We start from the raw sequence: 16177 nt of genomic DNA, 5'->3' as shown, positions 1-16177 counted from the left end.
GGGGTCACATTAAATTTATATAAAACACACCCACATCATCCACATTTGAATTAGGCGGGCTTACGCCGGACCACATACGTTACGCCACCGTAACATAGGGCGCAAGTTCTTTCTGAATATGGAACTTGCGCCCTAATTTACGGCGGCGTAACGTATCTGAGATACGTTACGCCCCGCGGATAGATACACCAATGTATCTGAATCTGGCCCAAAGACTGCAGAGGTGATCAAATACCACCAAAAGAAAGCTCTATTTGTGAGAAAAAAGGATGTCAATTTTGTTTGGGTATAACGTTGCACGTCCGCGTAATTGTCAGTTAAAACGACGCCATGCCCTATCGCAAAAAATGGCTTGGTTAGGAAGGGGGTAAATCCTTCTGAAGTGCTGCTTACACACAGGGTATTGAAGTATGTGAGAATGAGCCCTAAAAGTAAAACTCCCTATCTCTTTTGTTATTTTGTTCTTTGTCTTTGAACTTTTGCCAAAGCTCTTATGTCACTTTTATACTCCATATTCCAAATGCAACCTTATAAATGATTTGTGACTTATTTATTCTAATTTAATATATCCATTCATCATCAGAATTCTCAATTTCATAATAAAGGAAAGAAAATGATTGTGTATAATTCTGCTGAATGTAGAATATTCTATAGTGTGTGATGCCTTTTGAGCTCAAAGTATTTTTATGTAACAGCACAGCGCAGAGTAGAGGTTCACTTGAGATTTCTGCTATAACAGTTTTAATTATTTTGTGCAATGTATTTACTGTGATAAAATATTCAATTCACAGTGCACAGCATGCAAAGAGTACATTCTGTTACTATACAAGCTTACTGTACTTTCGATGTGTCATTTACAGTTCACCTGTACAAATGCGGTGCCAAGAGACCAAGCTGTGGCCTGTGCTTGAAGGCTGATCCCGATTTTGAATGTGGTTGGTGTGCTGGAGAAGGCAAATGTACACTGAAGCAGCATTGCTTACCTGCAGAAAACCCTTGGCTTGAGCTATCAGGAACCCATGCTAAGTGTGCAAATCCAAGAATAACACAAGTGAGTATACAGAACCAGTTTGACACAAAATTCGACATATATATATATATATATATATATATATATATATATATATATATATATATATATATATATATATATATATAATATATGGTTATCCAAAATACAATGTATTTGTAAAAAAATAGTTCAGTAGGTCTATAGTTTAATCTACAGTATTACATATCTAGAACCCATGATCCATATCATGATGAATGTTAGACCCCATGTTGTTGTTACAAGACCATAAATGGTTTTGGCCTGCACATGACAAAATGCACACCATCAAAGTCCATCAAAGACACTGAGAAATTTTATTGGTCTGTTATTTCTCTCATGCACATTTAACATACTTGCTAAATATTTTGCCCCTATGGGTTTTTCAGACTCCAGCAGAACTTTTTTAGCATAGTTTCCCCAGAGATTAGTAAATGTGGTAAAAATTTGCTTTGCAAAGAATACCCAATCATGTGCAAGGGAAAAGTTAATAATATACATTTTTGCTTGCACATGATTGGATGATGGAATTCAGCAGAGCTTCAACTCATTCACTAAGTTAAGGGAACATGTCATTGCAAAATGCAAATTCCCTTGTAAAATGAACAGCCTATTTGCATTTAGTAAATAAACCCTATGTTGGCATAATATCAGTCATTCAGTCTCCAGTCATGGGCACACTTTTTAATTTACATTATCCCTTCTGTTTCTGTATATAAATGATGGCGCTGTAATTATTTTATTACTGTATTTATCGGCGTATAACACACGCCGGCGTATAACACGCACCCTCATTTTAACAGGGAAGTTTAAAGAAAGAACATACATTTTAAATGCCCATCAATGCAGCCTTATCAGTGTCCATCAGCAGCCTTGCCCATCCATCTGCAGCCTTGCCCATCCATCTGCAGCCTTGCCATCCATCTGCAGCCTTGCTGCCTTGACATCCATCTGCAGCCTTGCCCCCACCCAGTGTCAATCTGCAGCATTGAGGGAACGAGTGCTGCCGAGATACACGGAGCCGGAGGTCCTGTGTACTTGGCTTCTCTCAGCTCGTCTCGCAGTCACGCCTCTTGGCCCAGCTCCTATGATGGACATAACACCGGTCCAATGGCGGGAGGCATGACTGCGAGCGGAGCCAAGTACACAGTACACTCGGCTCTGTCTATTTCGGCGGCGCACGTTCCCTCCCACGATTTTCCCTTGATTTTAAGGGGGAAAAAGTGTGTGTTATATGCCGATAAATACGGTACCGTATTTATCTGCGTATAACGCGCACTTTTTTCCTCTGAAAACAGAGGGTAAACAGTGCATGGGCGTTATACATCGATATCATGTTTTTCCAGCCCATCAGAGGAGAGAAGTCATGTGACCAGGTCAGTGAAAAAAAACTGAGCTATTGAGGTAAATAGAAGCTTCGTTTTGCAATAGGAGACACAGGAGGAGCAGTGTGGAAGGGGCTGACAGTGATTTTTTTTACTTAACTGTAGAGAATGCTGGCAGCACTGTCCCAGGGGGTCTCTTGGGGGTGCAGGGGGGGGCTGTGTACTGGATGGGAGATGTATAATGGATGGGGGCTGTATACTGGGGAGGGGGGAATGTATAATGTATGGGGGGGGCTGTGTACTGGATGGGGGATGTATAATGGATGGGGGCTGTATACTGGGGAGGGGGGAATGTATAATGTATGGGGGGGGCTGTGTACTGGATGGGGGATGTATAATGGATGGGGGCTGTATACTGGGGAGTGGGGAATTTATAATGTATATGGGGGCTGTGTACTGGATGGGAGATGTATAATGGATGAGGGCTGTATACTGGGGAGGGAGGATGTATAATGGATGGGGGTTGTGTACTGGATGGGTGGCTGTGTACTGGATGGGGGGGGGGATGTATAATGGATGGGGGCTGTATACTGGGGAGGGGGGCTGTATAATGTATGGGGGGATGTATAATGTATGGGGGATGTATAATGTATGGGGGGGGGCTGTGTACTGGATGGGGGGATGTATAATGGAGGGGGGATGTATAATGTATGGGGGGGCTGTGTACTGGAGGGGGATGTATAATGTATGGTGGGGCTATGTACTGGATGGGGGGATGTATAATGGAGGGGGGCTGTATACTGTATGGGGGGATGTATAATGGAGGGGAGCTGTATACTGGATGGGGGGATGTATAATGTATGGGGGGGGCTGTGTACTGGATGGGGGAATGCATAATGGAGGGGCGATATATAATGTATAGGGGGGGCTGTGTACTGGAGGGGGATGTATAATGTATGGGGGGGCTGTGTACTGTATGGGGGTATGTATAATAATGGAGGGGGGCTATATAATGAATGGGGGGGGTGTATAATGGATGGGGGGATGTGTACTGGATGGGTGCTGAGAATTTTTTTTTCCCTTAAACTCCCCTCTTAAAATTGGGGTGCGTGTTATACGCCAGCATGTGTTATACACCGATAAATATGGTAATTAAAAATCAAAGTACTTTTTTCTAATCAATATAGTGCTGTAACTTGACCCATATTGACCTTGACCTAACTGCAGGGAAACATGGGTGAGAGGAGCTTCCAGTCCTCTGCTGCTGGTCACAGCCCTTGGAATACGTAGTAAAAAATAAGTAATTATTGTCAACAAATTGTTTCAAATTGTCATACAAATATACAATCAAAATAAAATCTTTATTATTTTTTGCCAATGTCACGGTGTGAGTGGATTTCTGCCAATCACAGGTTGTGTCACACCCCTCCAACCTGTGTCAATTGTGTGTATGTGCTTAGAATAAGAGGGAGTTGAAGCCTTTATCAATTGTGTTTAGCTGATTTGTGGGTGTAAAGAAGGAATTAGGGAGTGGTCTGTCATTTATCACCCGGTATATGCCGGCCCCTCATGCATGACTCTATAGTCACTTGGGCTGCTCAGATGTGATCAGCATAGAAACACATTGGAAACTGAGCATGTGCATTAGCTGTCGACAGCTGCTCTGCAGAATCCCCAGCTGAAGTGGGGACATGGACAGGAGGGTAGAATAGAGAACAGCAGGATCAACCAGGTTGCTTGCAAAATACAGAAAACTTATCCCATAGTGACTGAGTATGAACATCATGTATTGATAGTTTATAATGATGTGAGTTTAATGACACTTTAAGTGTCATACAGCCTTCCAGGTAATTTGTTATTGTGCTGTGTTGCAGCTCAGTAGGTTTAAAAACCCTGCTGTATTTTTCTGCAGAGGCTTTTAGGCATATATATAAATGAATGGTATTTCAAGTCTTCACGTTCAAAATGTGCATCTGTGTGCTGTAATACACAATACAAGTACAAGTGCATTGAAAAGCCACACTAAAACATAATGTCGTTTTACACAAGCGTGTACATGGACTTAGCAGGGTTTATCAGTTGTGGAGTTGAACTTTATGTAAAGGAGCACCATATCACAAATACACAGATTTAAATTGGACTTTTTTGTGGACTTTATGATGTTTACAACTTTAATTTCTATATCACAGATATATAATGTTATAATTCACCACATTATCTGTTTCTTCCAATAAATGCCGGTCCTTTATACATCCTCAGTGTGCTATTAGAGTATTATTTGTTGGCGTAGAGATCTAGCTAACAGGAATTCAGGAAAATGTATTAGACTCTCTCTAAAAGAAATACTGAGTACACACAGCAAATAAATAGGAGGAGGAAATCTAATCGGCTAAGGTTCTTTTCCGTTGGCTGTGTTGATGCTGGCACTCTGAAAATTAGAGGACTATAAAATTGTTCTGATGCAAAACAGTTCCTGCGGATGACAAGCAAAGCTTTGGCATTATGCTGCTGTTAGCAGAGGGTGTAAAGCCTGACAGCTTGTTATGATCCAGTATATTTATTCCCATGTAAAAGCACCTCTGCAGACTTTGCTGGTAGCCGCCTACTCTGGATATTTCATACACTGTTGTGTCTGAACTGTAATTCACTTCTCAATTAAAGTACAGGCTTACACACTTAGACTGCAATTTTTCCCATTTCCTGTAATAATTGTAATTTATTTGTATATAGCATTGACTTTACATGTTGAGCAGTGGCCATATGAAATGAGAAACTACACAGCTTGGAAGAAAACGTCTGTGCTCAAGACAAAAGAAAATGACACTGATTTGCATTGCAGATACACAGTAATTTCAGTCTGGATATAATATCCACTGTTGACTTAGTTGGGTTAAAGCCTTGCTGTGCTTTATTTCAGATGAAGCTTTTTGCATGTTTTAGTTTCCAATACAATACACATTATTCTTCCAGAAGAGCTTTAGTTTTTCATATAAAGGCACAAGGCTAAAAGCCTATATTTACCAAACATAAGCCTTGATTTGCCTCATTCATTTTACCCATGGCTGATACATACAGCTAAACAATGACAATAAAATAGAATTGCGATGGAATAGTGGTCTGATTGTGCATAAGGATGCATGGTATTATGAGCAGGCTGTCCAATGTTGGGATGCTGCAGTTGCTTAATTATAAAGTTACATAGTTGGTCAGCTTGAAAAAAGACACAAGTCCATCTAGTTCAACCAAAAAAAAAATACAATCCCATATACACAATTCTTCACCCACAGTTGATCCAGAGGAAGGCAAAAAATATCCAATTATCTTGGGTTTCTGTTATTGAGACAGGCATTACCCGTCTTCATACAGCATTGATTTCTGACTGTCAATATAGTCAAGTGCGGACTTTACATGTGTACTTAGATACTTGTTTAATCTGTTGATTTGCACTATGTGGAGCAGCAGTATTTTGTTTTATTTTAATAGAGTTAACATATTTGGAGTTTTCCTGAATGTTTTTACAAGCTGCAAGCGGTAGTGCTTTGAGTTTTAGGATTTTTACGAAAATTTAGTGGCTGGTGGTAACCCAGCAGTTTAGGCGGTGAGTGCTTTCCAATATATACATACATATATATATATATATATATATATATATATATATATATATATATATATATACTGTATATATCTATATATAAATATATATATATATATATATATACACAGTATATATAAACTCAACAAACACATTTATTTTTTTGCCATTTTGGATGTTGCGTCCCAACTAACACCATACCTTGGTTAACAAACAGTCCCGTTGATACACCTTCAGTGTAATAACAGCCTGATTTACGCATGTCCTCATTAACTTGAACCTACAGTGGATCAGTCACTCTTACACTGATCGGAATACATTTCACGCTGCCTGTTCTTTTGCTTTCCGCACTTCAGTAGAGGAAAAAAAAATGTTTCACTAATGATACTTTAAAAGCCTTTACTAATAATCAAAATGATGCTTTGTCAGCTTAATGAAGAATACACCAGGATATCTGATGTAAAACCACTTTTCAGCACCGACCCCATGGGTCTGTATACTGTTAGGAGAAAGCTGATTTCTTTGTACTGGGAATTTTCAGCAAAGAGGTGGCGGCTAAACTGTCAATTTGAAAATTAGGAAAAGAATGCCAATTCATTTCTGTATTAACATTGATTTGATGTAATAAGTCTCCATTAATTATATTTCACATAATGTCTGGCAAATGCGTGAAAAATTGCCCACAACAGGATGAAATAGGGATATTTAGTGTGTTTTATGAAATGTTTAATGTAACTAAAATCCTATTCAGATTAATGAGGTATGAATCAAATTAGTTTATTGAATAATATATAATATTGGATAAGCCTTCTCTTCTCCCATTAATTATTAAACTCTAACTTACATGCCAGATTATCGGCAAGCCAGCAAGACATTAGCATGGAAATGTCTCTTAATTAAACAGTACTTTGAAGAGACATTTAAAGAGTGATTGCACAGAACTCAATTTAAACTTGGGTTATTACACTTTTGAGCTTTTGTCTCTAAGATAGTGATGTTAAGGGAGTTATTTACCAAAGAGCAAAGTGGCAAAGCTCAACTCCAGCCTGACCTTCAGTCTTGGACAGTTGTACAGCCTTGTCTCCTGTTCTGAAATAGCTTATTCTGATTTCACTGTAAGCTTCGAAAAGCAAATTAGACAGAGAGCAAATAATTTCCTGGATGGAGGATGTCCAGCATCATCTAGTTCTTTTCTCCCTAGCATGCCCCTTGTATTCATTACATTTAAGTTCTTGTGGTCATAGAGGCTCGGTATTACATGTGGACCTTATCTGGGGCAGTCTGCATACAAATAAAAGAACTATAGAAGTCAAAATTACAGTAATGTTACATTTTCTAACTTTTTTCAGGGCCCTTGTATTGTTCACATAATTAGATTATTGCAGCTAATCTGCTATTGATTTATAGAGGAAAGATTTTCTACTTCTTTAACCTCAGATGTTTTTATAATAATAAAAAGGAAAGGAAAGTTTTTTGTGGATTAAAGGACCCTTGTGGTGGGAGAAATAAGGAGACAACCATTTCTACCCTGTATCTGAAATGGTTTGTGGACAGGACCTACTCTGCATGTAGGGGGGTATCTTTCTCATGCACACACTCACTAATGTCGAAAGTAGAAATGAGCCATACACCTTGTTCAAATATGTAGCAACATACAGGTCCCTTCTGTAGAACTCTTTGTCCTGTATCGCTGCATACCTTGGCTTCCAGAATGTAGCATCTAAAGGGGAATATCATAAAGCCTGTGTTCCTCTCCACCAGTCCACCTTTCCTCTGCCACCTCACCCCCAATGACAAAATAGGGTCCTGCTGTGCACCAAGCGCGGACCTCATGCGTGCACTTAATTAAATCCTTCACCTCTCCTGTACCATGTGGCTAAGTACTTGGGGTCTCCGCCCTGCAGGTTCAAGCCCAATTGCCCCTGGGGAACCAACCACTAGTGAGTACCACCTCCTTGATAACAACAAACCTGTCACCTATGCCTGTTACCACTCTCTGCTGTCTGGCTGCTATTACATTCCCACCAGTTCATGATTACCTGTAACTACACACTTCCCCCCAACTCATTTTGTTGAGTGAACCCCTTGAGGTAGCATTCCACTCCTTCCTCTACACCCCTGTATGTGATTTACAGGCCCTGTTCTCCTAGATATGCCATATACCACCGTGCAACCCTTTAAAAAACTTCAGACCAGGCAAAAAATCAGTTGAACAGACTACTGAACAAGCCAAAGAATATAGTCCAACAATGCAGTGAAGTTAATTCCTGGTTAACTCACCCATGCTGCATGGTGCATACCTTCCCAGAGGGAAGAGGTAGAGTCCTTGCTAGGAAGTTTCCTTACCTCCTCTGTTGCAGTGGATTTGCACAGAGCAACCCAGATCCTCCTCTTCTGGGGTACCTCTTCTGTGCTCCTGGCCCTTCCCTCAAGCAGCTGGCTATGGGGGCACCCGAGCCGAGTCACAGCTCTCTGCGTCCATTCAGACACAGAGCCCCGACCTGGCCCCCATCCCCTCTCTCTCCTGATTGGCTAGCTGACTTTGATTAACAACAGCGGGAGCTGTGTCTTAGCCAAACAGTTGGGAGAGTCTCGGACGGCTGAGACACTTGTGGACATTGCTTGGACAGAGAGGGACCTTAGGTAAGTGTTGGGGGGCTGAGGAAGGCTGCTGCACACAGAAGCCTTTTTATCTTAATGCATAGAATGCATTAAGATAAAAAAACTTCTGCATTTACAACCCCTTTAATACTTTTTTTGTATAGCTAGTTAATAAGTGCTCATTATTCAGAACACATACATGGTACCATGTTTTACAGTTACCTGAAGTCAGTTATTACATCCCTTTTTACATCCTAGATGTGCTATTAGTTTGTGGCATAACATGGTTTAAATTAAAGTTAAAAGAACACTTGGAGAAGATAATTGGGAAGTTCATTGGGAAGTTCACCAGATGACAATAAGAAGCTAAAACTCACAAAACTTTGCAGAGAAATGTCATTTAGGCTCTTACTGCTTTACTTCAGTGCAAATGATGTATTTCTTTTAAGCATTTTCTTCTTGCACTAATTAAAACATAAGAAGGGAAGCAATCCATCAAAGTGTAGTGTATTCAATAGCATCCTATAAAGGTTAGGAATGCTTGCAGAGGAGTTGGAGGGCACAAAGCTCAATAAGAGCTTATCACAAGTCCCTGGGGCAGCAGACTTCCACCACAGAGCTAATCATGTATTCACTGCTTAGACCTACAAGGGTTTGTGTTTGGCTTTAGGCAACTGGGATTAATGATGTTACAAAATCTACATCTTCTCCACAACCTCTGCTAGCCCCTAATCGTGTGATGGGAAGAATTGTCTGTGTCATGCTGCCATTTTTATTTGATTTTAAAATTTGTTAAGCTGATAATTTTATTGCAGAATAAAATATATAAGATCATTTTTTTTAAATGTTACTGCTACTAGGAAAATCACATAAATTTACAGAAATTAAATCATGTTCCCTGCTTCTCTTTCTAATGAGTCACTGACTTGGATCAAGTAGTCTTTGAAGCCTTAAAAGTCAGAATCTCCCTATGATCACTGGATAGGGCATCCAGGATGACAACCCTGGAATTTGCACCTTGAAAACAAGACATTGCGGAAGCTTCCATGTCTATATCATTAAAGGTTCCCTTTAGGGGATTGCACCACATAGTGGTGATATCACTATGCATAATGCAAACATATATTAATCCTCTTTGCCAAAAGTGTCCTCAAAGCAACAACACTGACTAGAACATTCGCAAAAAATAATACTTCATAATTCACTGTTGTGGGTTGTTGGAGACTTCAACAAATGAATTCCTGTTTGCATCTGCAACCTTAGTAATCCATGTCAACATGCTAACATTCCTGTCGACTATGTATAAAGCTTGCTTTACTTACATGCATTTATCTTTTTTTCAGATCATTCCAGTTACTGGTCCCCGTGAAGGAGGCACAAAAGTAACCATTCGTGGAGAAAATTTAGGACTTGAGTTTTGGGAAATAGAAAATGATGTCAAAGTGGCAGAAGTCAAATGCACTCCTTTGATTGAAGAATATATTCCTGCAGAACAGTAAGATTTTGTTGATAATTATACACTTTAGTGTTATCCATAAAAAAGAAAGTACTTGTTTTTTTCCTAATTTACCAATCATGAATGTATTTTGAAGGAATTTGGATTATGACATTTGTCTTGAATGGATTGTTTTCTTGTCTTCTATAAAACAATATTTTGTTCTGTGCCCGTCTATCAAAACACAAGGAAAGGTGCCAATTTTACAATAGCTATGCTGGAATCTGAAGTCCAGATTTCAGTTTAAGTATTGTATATGGGTCTTGAAGTCTCCTCTGGTGACCAAAATAAAAATGTTAATAGCTCATTGAAAAATGTTACACATTTCACGCAAAATAGGGCTTCCTAGTAAGTGTTGTTTGCTGTGAAATGCATCTTAGGCCTCGTACACACGGCCGAGTTTCTCTGCAAAAACCAGCAAGGAGCTTGCTGGTTTTTTTTTTTGCTGAGGAAACCGGTCGTGTGTACACTTTTCAACGAGGAAACCGACGAGGATCTCGTCGGGCCAAAAAGAAAGCATGTCTTCTTTTTCCCCGACGGGAATGGGAAAATTTGGCTTGCCGAGATCCTCGGCGGCTTCACAAGGAACTCGACGAGCAAAACGATGTGTTTTGCCCGTCGAGTTTCTCGGCTGTGTGTACAAGGCCTTAGTTCTACAGTTTTCCTGAATGTACAGCATTGCAGCAAGTTCTGGTCCTAAAGAGAGGAATATGTTGTGCATTGACAGGCTAAATGTGCACCCAGATATTTACAGCAGACTCACCTGGAGCAGAAACTTCCTTTTGCATTTATATGTTTGATTGTAGTAACAGTCAAAGAGATTTCAAAATGTTAAAGCAGTAAGCATGCACACAGTTTGTCATTCATGCCTGTTACAGATTGCACTCAACCACCAATGCACTTTAATTAGTGACAGCTTAATGAAGAAGTGTGTCCGGTATATAGACATAAAAAAAACCAATATATTCCTATCCAGCAATAAATTGCTTTAAAATAAGCCTCCACTAACCTCTTTGTTTTAATACTTTTAGAATTGTATGTGAAATAGGGGATGCCAAGCCAAGTCAGCATGCTGGATTCGTGGACGTCTGTGTGGGAAACTGCAGACCTCGTTTCATGGCAAGATCTTCCCTGCTCTATTACTTTGTTGTAAGTATATGCACTCTTCTTCTTGCTCTCTGCATTCTATTATCTTTATTTCTAGCATTTAAGTTTTCAAACACAAGCTAAGCAAAAAAATAAAAATACTGTACTGAGATAAATACGTGGGCTGTCAATGTTGACAATGTTGTGAATGTTGTTGTTTGGCTGGCCCAATTTCTGAGCGAAATACAAATAACAACATGCATCTGGTCAATCACTGTGAAATCAGAGTAACTAATCTGCATGTTTGTTCTAGGTCCAGTAAACTTTTTTTTGGTTGATATACCAAACGTATTGAACCCCTTACTTAGTAAAGGTAAAAACTTTGGAAAGTGAATTTCAATAAGCTTTGTATTTTAAGTAAAAGCCTTGCCTCTCCGGGGACTCACACTCCTGATTGGATTTTGTCAGCAGCGGGAGCCATTGGTTCCTGTTGTTGTCAATCACACCCAGTGAGCCAATCAGGAGACAGAAGGGGCAGGGTAAGCCATGGCTCCATGTGTGAATGGACACACAGAGCCGTGGCTTGGGAGCATGCCTGCTTGGGTGCCCCCACAGCAAGCAGCTCCACCCGGCAGGAAGGAGGAGCCAGGAGCGGCATGTTGGGACCCAAGAAGAGGAGGATCCGGGCTGCTCTGTGCAAAACCACTGCACAGAGCCGGTAAGTATACCATGTTTGTTATTTTTTAAAACAAAAATACATGGCTTTAGTATCGTTTTAAGTTTGACAATAAAACCCAGGAAGCTGATTGGTTACTATGCAGAGCTGCACCAGATTTTGCATGCTCCAGTTTTTGTAAATCAACCCCATAGTCACTGCCATTTTCAGGAAGGTGCAGAAATGGCAGCCTACATACAGTAATGCCCTGTACACACGATCGGTTTGTCTGATAAAAACGGACCGATGGACCATTTTCATCGGACAAACCAATCGTGTGTGGGCCCCATAGTTTTTTTCCCATCGGTGAAAAAAAATAGAACCTGTTTTAAATTTTTCTTATGGCTAAAAAAACGATAGAAAAAAACGATCGTCTGTGGGGAAATCCATCGGTCAAAAATCCACGCATGCTCAGAATTAAGTCGACGCATGCTCGGAAGCATTGAACTTCATTTTTCTCAGCACGTAGTTGTGTTTTACGTCACTGCATTGGACACGATCGGATTTTTAACCGATAGTGTGTAGGCAAGACTGATAAAAGTCAGCTTCATCGGATATCTGATGAAAAAATACATCGGTCCGTTTTCATCAGACGAACCAATCGTGTGTATAGGGCATAAGTCTCTTAGTACATGTTACCTTTAAAATGTGTTTGTCATTTTAGTATGCATTTACATTCTCTGCTTTTTAGCAACCAGCATGAAATTAATTATCAATCTTGAAAGAAAAAAAAAATACAAGAACGATTTGGTTATAAATTTATTAGACTACAAGATGCTTTTAAAAATGGCAGTGTGAAGTTGATAAGAAATATTTTAATTCCGAACACATAATCTGACAGACACTACTTGCTGTTTTTGCCTCTGCATTATTTCCCATAATGCTTCTTTTTCATAAACATGGCTCTTGGAGAACATTTGTTACCCTGCTTCAATAACCCTGCGGCAAAGTCCAACCGTTCAGTGAATGTATTATCTAGTTATATAATACTTCTTATTCATCTATATGTATAATTGCACTGCAGGATTTCTGTATACCCAAGTCCCTATATATACAGCAAGCGTACAAGGTGTTAAGATTAATATATGCAAGCAGTAAGCATACTGAGAGCTTTTTAAGACTCAAGTCTTCTCCTTATAAAGTGTATCACTTTGAGGAAAGCACTGAATGGAAGACTGATTTTTTTAATGCAACTTTATAGTTCATCACATCTATTGTTGCAACAACTTAATCCGGAAGTGTTTTTAAGTGTTCATTAACACTAAATTGCATTGGAATGCCTGTGGGAAAAACATGCGGGATCTGCACAAGCATCTAATGAGTTTGTAATGATGGAACATTTCAAGTGAAGTGTTACTGAAAATTGACTGCATTGCACACTTTCCTTAATTATTTCATCTGAAAAGGGCACATTAGAAAAGAGAGTTTATCTCTCAGAGAATTTCCCTTTGCCTCTTCATTTTGATGGGTAATGCAACTTGATTTGAGTAATTCGTTTCCTCATGAATAGCACTAAGCAAAAGCTGGATTGGCACCCAGTCTGTCTGCTGAGCTCAGCAATGTTTTTGTGCCTTAACATCTACTCTTTAGAGAATCCAGTTAACTCTAGCAGTGCGTGAACTTAACCTTGCCACTGTTAAAACATTCAAGGTAGACAGTAATGCTATTTTATTGTCTATAATACCAAAGTAATGATATGGGATAAACTACAGAAGGGTTTACGTTTCACATCAGATCAGCAAACTTTAGTGTTCAGTTTAAACTTCTGTTAATGACTGAACTTTTGTCCCATGGAGAAGTAGAATTATATTCTGCACATAACTTTATAGTTTAAAAGGTTTAAAAGGCTTAGGTACGAACAGTCATTGGTAGTAGTAGGGCATGGCTTCATCTTAGGTTTGGTCAGTTCAATAAAAGGAAAGAACATTTGAGATTGCTAATAAACTCTTTTGAGAAACACCATATGTCCTAAATAATAATGTGTAAAGTCTAAATTCACAGTACAATATTTCAATCAAATGTATAATTAAAGATAAAAGGAGCCATAATGAATTATGGGAAGTAGAAAACAAAAATGATGAAAAGATGTTTGTTTAGAACTCTGTATGTATGACACTTCCATTGTATAGCAATCAATAGACAAGTATTTGCTTAGCAAAGAATGCTTGCTGTCATTAAATTAATTTTAATTATTTAATGTGCAGTTCTACTTATTTGATTAAACTGAATAAATGATTAAAACCTTCAAACTAGCAACAGCGATTGAAGAACTGGATGTCACAACATATCCATGAGATTTTGCCTAACAGGAATTTCTGGGATTTGTGGTTTTCAAAACAGCTATTTTTCTTTTTTTCTTTTTTGGTACATCAAATCAGCTTGAACATTCCATTACTATTTCCATTAAACTGGTGTTACAGACAAAAACAAACATTTATTAATTTGCAGTTTACCAATTCTTAGATGTGATGACTGCATTCATTTATTTTTAAAGTGAAGGTAAAGTCGTTTTTTTACTCTATTAAAATAACAACATGTTATACTTGCCTGCTCTGTGCAGTGGTTTTGCACAGAGCAGCCCAAATCCTCCTCTTCTTGGGTCCCTGGCTGGAGCTCCTGGTCCCTCCCTTCTGTTGAGTACCCCCACAGCAAGCAACTTGCTATGGGGACCCTAGAGGCCGAGCTGCAGCTCTGTGTATCCATTCAGACATGGAGCCGTGGTTCGGCCCCTCCCCCTATCTCTCTTAATTGGCTAACTGAGTTTAATTGACAGCATCAGGAGCCAATGGCACCACTGCTGTGTCTCAATCAATCAGGAGGGAGAGTCCTGGACGCACGAGGCACTCATGGACATCGCTAGATAGAGATGGGGCTCAGGTAAGTATTAGGGGGGCTGGGGCTGTTGCACACAGAACAGTCTTTATCTTAATGCATAGAATGTATTAAGATAAAAAAAACTTCTCCCTTTACAACCACTTTAAGGATTTTTTTTCCTTTATTTTCACCTGGTGATCTACTCAGTAAAGCTGGGTATACATGTATTAAAATTTGCCCGGTTCAGCATCAGCTTAGTTCAAATTCCATGACTAGGTTTACAACAATTTTCAGCCACCACATCTGAGGATTGGTAAACTGAAATAGTCTGCAAAAATGCACTCATTAGAAAAAGCAGAAAAAAGATCAATGTGAAGACCAGAGTATCTCACAAGACACCTTGGGGTTGTTTTACAAAAATTGAGAGTGCAAAATCTGGTGCAGCTCTGCATAAAAACCAATCAGCTTTCAGATATGTTGTCAGAGCTTAACCACTTCCCGCCCGGCCTATAGCCGATTTACTTCCGGGAAGTGGTTATGAAATCCTGACAGGACGTTCCAGAACGTCCTGCAGGATTTCATGCCGCGCGGCGATCGGTGATGCGGGGTGTCAGTCTGACACCATGCATCTCCGATCTCGGTAAAGAGCCTCCGGCGGAGACTCTTTACCACGTGATCAGCCGTGTCCAATCATGGCTGATCACGATGTAAACAGGAAGAGCCGTCGATGGCTCTTCCTCACTCGCGTCTGACGCGAGTAGAGGAGAGCCGATCGGCGGCTCTCCTGACAGGGGGGGGTTCGCGCTGATTGTTTATCAGTGCAGCCCCCCCCTCGGATCGCCACATGGACCACCAGGGTGGGCAAAAAAAAGCCTACAAAAAAAAAAAAGAAGTCTAAAAAAAAAAAAAAAAGCATTAAAAAAAAAGAAAAAAGATGCCAATCAGTGCCCACAAATGGGCACTGACTGGCAACCTGGCAAAAGTGCCACCCCAGTGTCCATCAGTGCCACCCCACAGTGTCCATCAGTGCCACCCCACAGTGCCCATCCGTGCCCAGTGCCCACCTATCAATACCCATCTGTGCCACCCATAAGTATCCATCAGTGCCACCCATAAGTGCCGCCCATGAGTGCCCATCTGTGCCGCCTATGAGTGCCCAGTGCCGCCCATGAGTGCCCATCAGTGCCGCCCATGTGTGCCCATCAGTGCCGCCTATGTGTGCCCATCAGTGCCGCCTATGTGTGCCCATCAGTGCCGCCTATGTGTGCCCATCAGCGCCGCCTATGTGTGCCCATCAGCGCCGCATATGTGTGCCCATCAGTGCCGCATACCGGCGCCGCCAATCAGTGCCACCTCATCTGTGCCCGTCAGTACTACCTCATCGATGTCCATCAGTGCCATCTCATCGGTGCCCATTAGTGCCGCCATATCAGTGCCCGTAATTGAAAGAGAAAACTTATTTACAAAAAAATTAACAGAAAAAAATAAAAACGTAATTTTT

General features: G+C 40.3%; 1 protein-coding gene across 3 annotated transcripts in view; it reads left to right on the top strand.

The window, feature by feature from the left end:
• PLXNA4 (plexin A4) overlaps positions 1-16177 on the top strand; it is a 910139-nt gene that overhangs the window by 736051 nt on the left and 157911 nt on the right. For all 3 annotated transcript variants that reach the window (XM_040343305.1, XM_040343306.1, XM_040343307.1), the window contains 3 exons: positions 861-1051; positions 9910-10061; positions 11093-11210. In XM_040343305.1, coding sequence (XP_040199239.1) covers positions 861-1051; positions 9910-10061; positions 11093-11210 — 461 coding nt within the window. The remainder of the gene's footprint in view (positions 1-860; positions 1052-9909; positions 10062-11092; positions 11211-16177) is intronic.

This window comes from Rana temporaria, chromosome 3 (assembly GCF_905171775.1).
Source record: "Rana temporaria chromosome 3, aRanTem1.1, whole genome shotgun sequence".
Classification (NCBI taxonomy): domain Eukaryota; kingdom Metazoa; phylum Chordata; class Amphibia; order Anura; family Ranidae; genus Rana; species Rana temporaria.
Note: the sequence above shows the minus strand (reverse complement) of the source record. Positions and strands in the feature narration are given on the sequence as shown.